The sequence below is a fragment of the Botryllus schlosseri genome, chromosome 3 (assembly GCF_051294905.1).
Source record: "Botryllus schlosseri isolate E-star chromosome 3, Bs_hap1, whole genome shotgun sequence".
Taxonomy (NCBI): Eukaryota; Metazoa; Chordata; class Ascidiacea; order Stolidobranchia; family Styelidae; genus Botryllus; species Botryllus schlosseri.
Genome location: NC_137238.1, coordinates 36,979,058 through 36,991,779, shown reverse-complemented (window position 1 = coordinate 36,991,779; position 12,722 = coordinate 36,979,058). Strand labels below are relative to the sequence as shown.

At 38.7% G+C, this 12,722-nt stretch overlaps 1 protein-coding gene and 1 long non-coding RNA gene across 2 annotated transcripts in view; one reads left to right on the top strand and one right to left on the bottom strand.

Moving 5' to 3' along the window:
- Positions 1 to 12,722, bottom strand: part of LOC145435257 (uncharacterized) — a 344,196-nt gene that overhangs the window by 59,109 nt on the left and 272,365 nt on the right. The window lies entirely within an intron of this gene.
- On the top strand, positions 5,027 to 8,461 carry LOC145435209 (uncharacterized). Its single transcript, XM_080312539.1, has one exon. The coding sequence runs from the start codon at positions 5,223 to 5,225 to the stop codon at positions 6,162 to 6,164; it is 942 nt and encodes a 313-aa protein (XP_080168665.1). The 5' UTR covers positions 5,027 to 5,222; the 3' UTR covers positions 6,165 to 8,461.

Genomic DNA, 12,722 nt, shown 5'->3' with positions numbered 1-12,722 from the left:
ACAGCCCCTGTTAAATTATAATGGAATTAGCCAGCTGTGATATGTTTGATCCATGTGATACCTTTGCTCATGTGCTTTGGTTGTGAATATTCGATTTCAACGGTGATATCTTTTAGGTTGACTTGACTTCCCTTTGTGCTTAGCTGTCGATTTGCGAGGGGCAAGATTCGAAATGATCCCATCTCTGCAAAGTTGAACAACTACAAAATTTTGAGCTTTCTTTTGCGAATTTTATTAAAATTATCATATTGAATCGCAAAAACTTGGGAATTGAATTCAATTCGTAATGAGGAAGAAATACAAAAATCAGGTTCAGTTCGTATCACATCAGACTTCATCCTCATAAGCACGAGAATGGCAAATGTCTGTGTACCAAGCCTTCTGACTCATTTTGCAACATACAGCTCTCCTGTAGGATTTTCTGGAAAGTCAGAAATACATTAGAATTGAAATTGGAGCATAGAGACATTCCACAAATCAGATTAGAGATAGTTTAACGGCATTTCGATCTAATAAGTTTAATTAGACAACTAGAATAATAGACTAGACCAGTGGTCTTAACCTTGACTCCAGCGTAAACATGGCGTAGCGGTAGATGGTATTGGTAGTTTTCATAGGGATAGTTCTCCGGTGGAACAACCGGCCGGCCTTTCAACAAGATTTGGAGCGCTACATATTTGTTTACTGCGAAGTCGGCCGTGTACTGATCTTTTCAGGTTATGATGAGAACCGAGCAGGTCTCCGAATATAATTCGAGTCGGCATTATGGGAAAAATCATACACTGGGCTGAGCGGCAATACCTGCCAAGCCACACAAAGTTCGGCACGCAGCTTAACATTAACGCATCCACTCAGCAACATGTGTTACCAGTTTAATTCACTGCTTTCAATTAAGAAATGAAACTGCATGCTTCAGAATGTCGTCTGAACATTTGTCCCAGCCCGCCAAAAAAATTTATGGTTATTATTTAAGTGATAAATTTATTATTTAAAATTATTGCCCAACCCTTGTCACCAGGCTAATGTACACGTTTACTGCGTGCACTACACAGCAGAGATGAGCACTGGACTGGGTTTTGCCAAGATGGCCATCGCAGAGTGGATGGTAGTCTCCCTTTTTTAAAAGTGTGGCACTGTGGTAGTCTTTCATAGTTTGCATGAAACCCAATCATATTGAAGACTGGTTACAAGTCAGGCGAAAAATGCTGGTATAGTCCACCGTCGCTGGTTAACGTTATCGAATTGTCGATGCAACTATACTGCAGCAAGTTTGTTGAGTAGTTCCCTATTTCTCTTGCAATGGCATCTCGTGTACATTTTGTGATTTTTGAGGTGTAGAGGCAGTTTTGCTAGTTTTGATTAGCTGACTCGAATTGAGTCGAATTCGTTGTGCAACGTTTCTTCAGACAATCTAACAATTTCATGGGATAGCCAGTATATTTGAAAAAGTTTTATATTTATTTTTATTAAATACATCCAAAACTTTTTCTCTTATAATAATGTCACTATGGGTTGCAATTGAGCCAAAATTGGTGTGCAGCGTTTTTTAGGTAACCTAACAATTTTGTCGAGTAGCCAGTCAATTTGAAAAACAAGCCATTTTTGAACAACCCTAGTGCACAGCGGGTTATCTGCAGTTAAATACAACTGCTTTGATACATTGCCACTCGATGATATGTAGACAGTTACAAACATAGTTTTAATTGGTTGCTTGCATTTATATAGTTTTGTTTGAAACTAAAACATAGGGAAATGTCTGTTATGCTCAATGATTCTTACAATTGTGCACCAACAGTTGCGATTCGTTGGGAATGTCAATAGTGCTGCGTACAATCTAATGATGCTCTTACTCAGAGGTGGCTAGTACTTCTACTTTTCACCGCACTCAGGTATATTATGCCTACTTTCACTACTTCCTCAAGTGGTTATGGTTTAAGACTACTTCTACTTGATAGTTTTCAGGTTTTTGGGCAAAACTAGGAATAGGATACCGTAATTTTCCGAATATAGTGCGCCCCCATGTAAAATACGCACCCCTAAAATAGCATGTAAATTCCGGGAAAAAGCCTGTACCCATGTATAGTACGCACCCTGCATTTCATGAATAGTTCCGATTTCGTATACGATGTTATTCTGTTTTGCGATGTCACTCTTGAACAATCGATTGCTAATCATTATACAATTGGCGGGATTGTCTTTAAACGATAGTAGATAGCAGCCAAAGCCCGCCAGGCGGGCGGCGCGATAGTTCAGGCTAGCGACACGACATCTTGAGAGCACAAGGAGACCTTTTATGCGATTGCTAATCATTAAACAATTAACGGTATTGTCTCTAAACGATAGTAGATAGCAGCCAAAGCCGGCGAGTTAGTTTGTGCCAACGAACCGACATCTTGCACACGATGCCTATTACAGATGCGATTGCGCCGAGGTTATATCATGCACAACAAGTCTGTTGGAGATGCGACTGATTACGCAAGCGATTATATCTTGCGCACATGGCCGCTTGTGTATGTATAAATTGCATATGCGATTGTTCGGGCCTGTCGTTGACACGATGAATTGGTGAGAATTGCCGCGTGCGAGTGTCTATTAGTGACCTAATTTCGCTCGGGTACAAACGGCCAAACAACTCAGCAGCTCGCGTGCTTTTGCACACGACTCTCGTTAATTAGCAACACGCTACCCACTAACAACTACGCGCGATGGCAGAAAGTGATGCGCGATTGGAAACAAACATGAAGATAGGTGTGATTTCAAGTTTTTTATCGAGGAAGATTTTTTTCAAGGCTTGTTGTACCCATGTATAATACGCACCCCCTATTTTAGGGCAAAAAATCGTGAAAATTTTGCGTATGATACATGGAAAATCATGTTACTTATTTTTTACTTACTTGTTAATCGCCACTTCTACTTGAATAGAAATTGACTGTTACTCTTCTACTTGAGTGCCGATGATGACTACTTTAAACACCTTTCCTCTTACTTTAAACAGGAATTTCTGTATAATTAGTACATTGGGCAAGCCATCTTTTTCACACAATTTCTCTACTACAGTGGTTCTCAACCAGGGGTCTGTGAAGCGTTTTCTTGGGGTGCGCTAAACCTTTGAATTTGCAACATGATTGACATCCTACCGTAATTTTCCATGTGTAATGGGCAAAATTGTATCGATATTTTGTCCTAAAGTCGGGGGTGCGCGTTATGCATTGGATAGGACTACAGCAATTCTTGAAAAAAATCCTCCCTCGCAATAAAACTTGAAAGCACACCTTTCTTGTTTGTTGTCTATCGCGAATCACATTCCGCCATCCTGCCCAGTAATTCGTATTATAAGAGTTGGACGCTGCCAATTAGCGAGAAGCGTGAAACGAGATTCGTGTGTGCTGCACAACAGTGTACCATCTCCTGCTCCGTAGGTCATTGATTACTGTGTAGGCGAACAAGCCTCGCTGGTCTGATTTATTGCGTCAACAGCAGGCCTGAGTAATCGCATATCTACAACGGGCCAGGTGCGCAAGATATCATCTCTGGCAAGAACACTAAACAATTGCATCTGCAACAGTCCTGGTTCCGCTGGCCTGAACAATCGTTGGCCTCGGCAATCGCACATGCAATAAGCCTTGTGCGCAAGATATCGTCAATGGCCTGAACTATCGTGTCCCGGGCCTTGCATGCTTTGGATCCTATCTCTTCATCGTTCAGAGACGATGGCGTTAAGTGTATAATGATTAGTGATCGGTAGGGCAAGTTTTTGCAACTTTTTTTTACAGCTTCCTAAGTATTCGTAAGATATGTATAATGCTGTTTTAAGCTGTTTGAATCAATCTTATAGTGCAACTTTTGTCCATTTTTTTCATGCAACATCTGCAACTTTTCGATTTTTCATTAAAGTATTTTCGATTTTGGTGAAATACACGGCCAAATTCGACTGAAACACCATAAATCAGCACCGAAGTAATGCTTTTACGGGTATTTCGGGAGATGAGCCGGAAAATTGACCTTATTTTATTTTTTTTTAGTCAACCGAGCAAAATGTGGTCAAAATTCAACTTCTGCAACTTTTTTACTTTTTAAAAAAATAAATACGACTTTTCCTCGGATTTAACTGCAACAAAAACTTGCCCTAGTGATCGGTCTGTCATGATGGTTCAACAGTGACATCGAATCGTCACGAGCAGACTGGCGACAGTAACTTGAATTTGAGGATTTTGAAAAGAGGGGTCCAGGACTCTAAAGCCGAAGACGGTTTTGTCTTTACTTCTCAAAGACATGTTTATACTGCCACAAGAATAATTATTCTGGCCGTGATGAAAATTTACCAACAAGTTGCTGCTATATTGATCAATTCAGTACACAAATATATATTTGTCAAAGAGCCATATCTTATACCCAAAATAGCCATATTCAAACTGCAGGGAAATACTTACTTTCCATTCCAGCTTATCTCTGTGGCTCTCTGATGAAAATGGTTTATGCCAAAATTGCAAGCGAGGCAAAATTACTTTAAAACGTTGAAATATTGAGAGTCGTGCCTGTACTTCGGCAGATTTGACAACTAGATAATACTAGTAGTTTAATTAGACCAGTTAAAATGAAATGCCGGTAATCTAATTCTATACTCTAATTTTAATTTCAGGTTTTCTTGAAAATGCTACAGGAAAACTGTATAGTGGGAAATAAGCCAAGCTTGGTTTACAGTGTACATACATTTGAAATCGTCCTTATGACAAAATACTCCATTTCATATGAACTGATCTTGATTCGGTTTTTAAGTTTTCGTGAATTCAGTAATTCTAATGAAAATATAATTTGGAATAATGTATTGCTGTCATTCCACTTTTACTCTCATTTAGAAAAGCTGAACATTTCATAGTTGTCCAAGACTCAGATAGTATGCAGCCGTGCTTGCTCCACCATTTAAGCTTGGGTCATTTTATCTGAGTTCTCTGTTAAGTGTTGCACGGTCTGCCCGTTTCGACAGTTAGAGTGAACCATGACCATCTGTTAAAAATTTATTCAGAAAACTTAAACCTTGAAATATTGTAACTTGTATGTTATCTCCACTGTGACGACTAAGGCAGTTTTGTGAAATCTGTGACGATCAATACCACAAAAAGAGCGACTTGAGCGAAGTATTCTGAAGATTGATCACGACTTCAAGATCATCAGTTTGATATTAAGGAAAAGGGTTTTCTTGAATCGGTAACGTCAAGCTTAGTATGGATTATACTGGTGCTGCGATCACAAATACTAAATGTGAAATATGTGGGAAAGCATTTGTTCGGAAGAAAAGCCTCAAGCGTCATATGGAGATGCATGCTGGTTTGAGAAACCATGCATGCGACGTTTGTGCGAAAACATTTACCCAGAAGGGTGCACTCAATCGTCATATGAAGATGCATGTTGGTTTCAGAAGCCATACTTGTGACGTATGTGCAAAAACATTTACTCGGAAGGGTGCACTCAATCGTCATATGAAGATGCATGTTGACGTCAAAAATTATAAATGCTTTATGTGCGACAAGGAATTTTCTCGTGAAGGTACCCTCAAGAGTCATATGTTAATGCACGATGATATCAAAAACTATACATGTGATATGTGTGGGAAGAAATTTCGTCGTAAAAATAACCTCAACACCCATCTGAATACTCATGTTGGCATCAAAAATCATGAATGTGATATATGTGGAAGAGGATTTGTTCAGAGTTGTGGCCTCAAGTCTCACATGGATATGCATGCGAGTGTCAAAAACCATAAATGTGAAGTATGTGCGAAAACATTTACTGAGAAGGGTGCACTCAATCGTCATATGAAGATGCATGCTGGCATCAAAAATTATAAATGTTTCAGGTGCGACAAGGAATTTTTTCATAAATGGAACCTCATGGATCATATGTTAATGCATGATGATATCAAAAACTATACATGTGATATGTGTGGGAAAGAATTTCGTCGTAAAAGTAACCTTAAGAGACATCTGAATACTCATGCTGGCATCAAAAATCATGAATGTGATATATGTGGAAGAGGATTTACTCAGAGTGGTGGCCTCAAGCTTCATCTGGACCTGCATGCAGGTGTCAAAAATCATGAATGCGGCATATGTCTGAAAACATTTTCTCAGAAGAGCGCCCTCAAACAACATATGGAGACATTTTGACGTAAAAAATTATAAATGTGGTATTTGTGGAAAAGCATTTACTCAGATGTCTGGCTTGATAGTCCATATGCACACGCACTCAGATAACAAAAGACATATATGTGGTATCTGCGGGAGGGACTTTCATAGAAAACGTGACCTCGGATATCATATGAGTAGCCATACTGGTGTCAAAAATCATAAATGTGAGGTATGTGGAAAAGCATTTGTTCAGAAGTCTTACCTAAAGCTTCATATGGATACGCATGCTATGTCAAAAACCATAAATGTGACATATGCTCCATAACCTTTACTCAGAAGAGTAGCCTCAAGAGTCATATGGAGATACATGCTGGCATAACGAAATATGAATGTGATGTATGTGGCAAGGTCTTTACTCACATTCGAAACTTCAGGATTCATGTGGATATGCATGCAGATATCAAAAACCATGCCTGTGATATCTGCGGGAAAGAATTTCGTGAAAAACATAGCCTAAATTATCATATGAATATTCATGCTGGCATCAAAAATCATGAATGTGATATATGTAGAAAAGCGTTTTCTCAGAGTGGTGGCTTCAAACTTCATATGGGCCTGCATGCTGACATCAAGAATCATAAATGTGATATATGTGGAAGAGCATTCTCTCAGAGTGGTGGCCTCAAACTTCATATGGACCGGCATGCTGGTGTCAAAAATCATAAATGTGGCATATGTACGAAAACATTTTTTTGGAAGAGTACCCTCAAGCGGCATATGGAGATTCATGCTGCAATTAAAAATTATAAATGAGATATTTGTGGAAAGCATTAGGTCGATGTCTGGGTTGAAGCTTCATGTAGATATTCATGCTAATATCAAATACCATTTATGATTGTGATATCTGCGGGAGAGAATTTCATAGTGAATGTAACCGCCGGCATCATTCATAAACCATATGGAGATGCATACTGGCGTTAACAATCATAGATACAATGTATGTGGAAAATCATATACTCGGCAGGGTTACCAATGCGTCATCTGGACAAATATGCTGATACCATAGCATAATATATACCTACTGATAACGTCAATCTTACAGTAGCTGCATTTAGTGGAAATATACTCCCAGCATTGGTATCAATCCATATAAGATGATATCCGTTAACTTTTCTGGATATGCTGTGCTTGCCATTAGAAACGCAGCAAATAAGTTCAACGTGGTCATGGCTATCGTATTTGTATCAAATGCGTTGATATGTTATGATTGAACTTTCGGACAAGGACCTGACCTATCAATCCCCCCCCCCATGACATGCCACCCCATTTTTTTGTTGATTGCTTTTTTCTATACTATCTTCTTTAACTGTTCATTCAGTGTGCATGCCTCCTCTCTACATCGCCTATTTCGTGTGATTCCATCGACTACTCCAAGTCGCTTCAACATCTTCCTATCTTTTCATTGTATCACATTTTGCGGTGTATTGAACTCAGTGGTGGCTCGTCCTATAGGGCAACTGGGGCATTCAAATTCGAAAGGATGTGTTGGATTCAATATGACAGGCCCAATCTATGAGATAACAATGGCGTATGTGTCTGAACTATATGACCTTTCCGGTTAGGTCATACACAATATCTGGACTCGAGTTATAGTCTTATATATATATGAAAATGAGAACTTGGATGAGGTCTTCGCTTCTCTTGAAAAGAATACTTTGATGGACGATTTAATGTCACAAAATTCAGTGGTTTGCCAAGTAAGCTGCTGCATCACTTGAATGAAAGCTACCAAGTGGTGGAAGAGGAGTCGAATCTGACAGAACTGAGATAACTTGCAATGACGCTCACAGTCGTAATGATGATGGATAGAATCGATCTGCAAAAAGATATTTGTAGATAGATAAGTATACATAAGTATACTTACTGCAAGGATCATTATTCTATGCCTCTTGTGAAAGATGTACCTATCATATTAGTCTCCGTGTGACCGCTGGAGCGTGAAGTTGCTATCGAAATTTCAATAAATTGCAGCGATGGCGTTCTGAAGAAAACGGCTGCGGCCAAAAATATTATTCGTTTTGCCCTTCAATTTGACACCACATCATTTGTAGAGTGCAGTGCCATTTTAACTGCGGACTGACCTTATTTTGAATGCATCTGATCTTATTGTGAACATATCGCGACAACCCTGTAGGCTTGTATAGTAGCCTACACTACCATAGCAAGTTTGTCGTGTTGTGATATTACTGAAAGGGAATTTATTGTTACCTAATTCTATTGTATCATGTTGTGATGATTGAAGGTTTTAATATGCTGTCTTGTTGCTCTTGTACAGACTGTAAACTACTATAGGCCTACTGAATAGAGGGAAGGCATACTGGAGAATTATACATGCAGGTATGGTAAATTTCAGATATGGTTTCTAGTACACAAAGTACTACCATTATTTGAAACGTGTTTTTTTTCAATCAGAGGACTTGGACTGACTATAGTTTAAAACAAATTATATTAGGATAGAGTTTGATTAGAGATTGAAGATGTTTAGGGTAATTTCATCTTGTATGAATCAAAGAAAAATCGATTTCGATTCGTCTCCATCAAATTTAGGATTTTGCTGAAATTTGGCTCAAAACAGTGTGTAGGATATCTGAATAAAATCAGACTTTTTCCACTCATTCAACTGTGAAATTGAAGAGTTGTTTTAAACAGATTGTAAATTGTCTGTCAATGTGATACTGCGACCTTAGAATGGGTCTATCGTTAGGTTCTGATCTATACAGTCATCCTGGTGGGCAATTTATGATTTTTGGTTCACGGTGTAGAATGTAAAGACTCGTACGAACTAACAATCCAGTTAGTTGACGGTCAACGAACTACCCTTTTTTGAGTACTTCCGGATCTAGTTCTAGTAGAAGATTTTGAAAAGTAAGTGGTTCCACTTCTAGTTCGTATTGCGAATTTTGATAAGTGAGTAGTTCTAGGTCTAGTTGCAAGTTCTGTGAAGTGAGTAGTGCTAGTTGTAGTTGCGACTTTTGCAAAATGAGTATTTCAAGTTCTAGATGTGAATTTTGAAAATCCAGTAGCCCGTGCAAGTCAAAGGATGTAGCGTAAAAGTTGAAGGTCACTGCCCATGGAAATCACTCAAATGTAACAATATCGCTTTCATTTCTGTGTACTTCAAAAGGGGTGTCATATAAAAGCTGATGTAACATAGAATCTTTTGCGGTCTATGTATCTCCTAAAATTATATGAAAATCTGAGACTTTGGTGGATACAAGTGTGGTTGATTTGACATGGAATTGCCCGTAATAAGAGAGAGGCTTGTACATTCTCGGTGTTCAAAAATGACTTTTTTTCTAAAATTCTACTGGCTACTTGATAAAATTGTTAGGTTACCTAATTGAAGCCTGCACACCAAATTTTGTTCGATTCCTACCGGTAGCCGTATTGCTACAGGAGAAGAAAGTTTATATTTATTATTAGGGCAAGTTTTGTTGCAGGCAAATCCATGGAAAGTTGCATTTATTTTTCACGAAAGTTGCACTAAAAAGCTGCATTTATGGACAAGTTCCTTGAAATTATCAGGGTAGGCCTATTAGCTACTCGAATCGATCAATATCCAAGGCACTGTAGCAAAACACAGTGTTGGCGACTTCAACAAAATCAATAGCCTGAAAAAATTGACCCAGTGGAAATGTAATTTTCGGCGGTCTAGCCTGAATGTACGTCAAATCAGAAAGGACTTCAGATTTAAATGACAGTGAAAAAATCTATTTAAATAGAGGGCCAAATATTTTCAGGAAAAGGTTAGTTGCATGTAACATCAAAAAGTTACAAAAAGTTGCATGAAAAAAATGGAGAAAAGTTGCAACCTAAGAATCCTCCGAACAGCTTGAAACACCATTCTACATAACCTCTGAGTAGTTAGGAAGCTGCCGGAAGCTGTAAAAAAAGTTGCAAAAACTTGCCCTATTTATTATATAAAAATAAATGAAAAAATTTCAAATTTTTCCGTTCACCCCATGAAAATGTTAAGATGTGTACCGAGACAAGGCTCACCAAATTTGGCACAATTCCAACCTGCGGGAGCGGATTGATGTCGCAAATTTTTGATTTGAATAATATAGTATTTACGGTGGGCACAGCTATAATGAATAATTAAGGAATTACGGAATTGGTCACCGTAAATACTACGGTATTTTATTTGAATCCAAAATTTTTCTACTGCAATAACTCCGCTTTCACTGGTTGGAATTGAACCAAATCTGGTGAGCATCGTTTCTATAGACAAACCTAACAATTTCAAGGGGTGAACAGAAAATTATGAATTTTTTTATTCATTTTTATATAGCCTAATAAATAAAAAAAACTTTGGCCTCCTGTAGCAATGCGGCTACTGGTTGGAATCGAACCAAATTTGGTGTGCATGCTTCAATTAGGTAACTTAACTATTTTATCAAGTAGCCAGTAGAATTGGAGAAAAAAAAGTCATTTTTGAACAGTGAACACCCTAAGATACATTTATTTAAAGGTCATAGAATATAACAGAATAAGGACAAGCAATGAAAATGAAGTGCCTGTAGACCAGGGGCTGGCAACTTCTCCAGTCGGCGGGCCGGATATAGGAAAATAAAGTACTTCGCGGGCCGGATTACTGTATCGATACATTATTCGCCCATTTATCCACATATACAAGGAATAAATCGTATTTAATGAATGTATTTTAACGACAGCAATGTCACTTCAAAGCAATTTCTCGCCGATAATGAGGAAGACAATGTGGATTTGAGAATATAGCATTGGCATACAGCAGTGGTCTGGAACCTATGGCTCGCGAGCCAAATATGACTGTTTTGGGGATAAGATATGGCTCTTTGCCAAATATTTATTTTTGTACTGATAATTGGTCAATGTTGCAGCGACTTGTTAGTAAATTTTCATCACGATCAGAAGAATTATTCCCGTGGTAGTGTAAACATGTCTTTGAGAGGTAAAGGCAACGCCGTCTTCAGGTTTAGGAGCTCTTACTATTTTCAAAATCCTCAAATTTAAGTTATTCACGCGCGAATTCGATGTATAGCCTACCCGACTCGAAATCTTGGATTGCGCGATACGTTGATTGATCAAAGAGAATACCAGACATGGCGACACCAATATGACAACGAGGTTTTAAAATTCACATTGTCTTCCTGATCTAAGGCGCGAAATGAACTGCCGTGGGCGTGACATTCACAATTACAAACTCGATTTACAAACAACGCCATAGCTATCCACGTTCTTGATTGGCAAGTAGCTCTACCGGCGATAAGATAGGCGTGTAGATCAACGTTATAGCCTATGTTACTGCTGAATACTTAAAGAATTGAGAAATCGATCAGTATTTCAATTTTCGAAATCAGTGTCACAATTACATTAGATTAAATCAGTTATTTACGATGGATTGCGTTACCAATGGTGAGGCTTGGCCAGTCTGTGCCCTACCTCTCGTTTCGCGCTTTATTTTGGATTAATAAAATGCAAATTGTGGCAATTTGGGAGAAAAATGTTCAAAATCTAGTCATTCATGGATATCAATATAAAATACCGATAATAATTGAAGGTTTCAAAATCTTCGCTAACAGCTTAGATTGTGTAGACCTATATATAGATTGCTGTAGTGACCATGTTTGGCTCCACCTACACATGTGATCATGGGTTCTTACATTTGAAAAAGCATCACGGCGAACCTACGTTGTCGTAACTCCCAAGTTCCGCATGCTCAAATAAGGCAACCAGCAAGATAAGTTCGAGTTTTTACAGAGAAAATAGGGTACACACGACGAACCCCGTGTAGAGAGTTCGAATTAATACTACCATGACATCGAATTAATACTACCATGACATCAGAAATTTTCAATTGTGACAATATCTGATTGACATGTATCGCTCTTTGGGAGGTAAAATGGAAAAAATAAGGCCAATATGGCTCTTCAGACAAAAAAAAGATTCCCGACCATTGTCATTAAGGTACCGTCATGTCTGCTCTCTGATCACTCAACACACGGTGCAATCCCTAATTAAGATTTCAAGGCGTTCGATAAGCCCGGTACCCTAAATTTACCAATATATCAATTCATTAGGGTTGAGTATCATCATCATTGGTTTATTAGCAATTTTATCAGTTCAATACACCACAAAAAATGCGATACAATGAAAAGACAGGAAGATGTCGAAGCGACAAGGAGTAGTCTATGGAATCTGACACCCACCTTGGCTTAGGCGATGTAAAGAGGAGGCATGCACACTGAATGAAAGTAAAGAAGATAGCATAGAAAAAGAATGCGACAAGAAATAGGGCGGCATGTCATGGGAAGCGAGATCGATAGGTCAGTCGTGGTCCGGTAATCTTGAGGATGGACTGTATTTATTTAGTAGTAATTGCTTGTATTTCGACTTGAATGTGGACATGCTCGTCGACTGTCGGATGGCCGGCGGGATACTGTTCCACACATCGGGTCCGGCATATTTGATGGAGCGATGATCTTTTCGGTCGATCATATGATATTTGGACGACGTGGACGCGCGTGTGTTGTACTTGTGCGCTTTTGATTCAGAGGT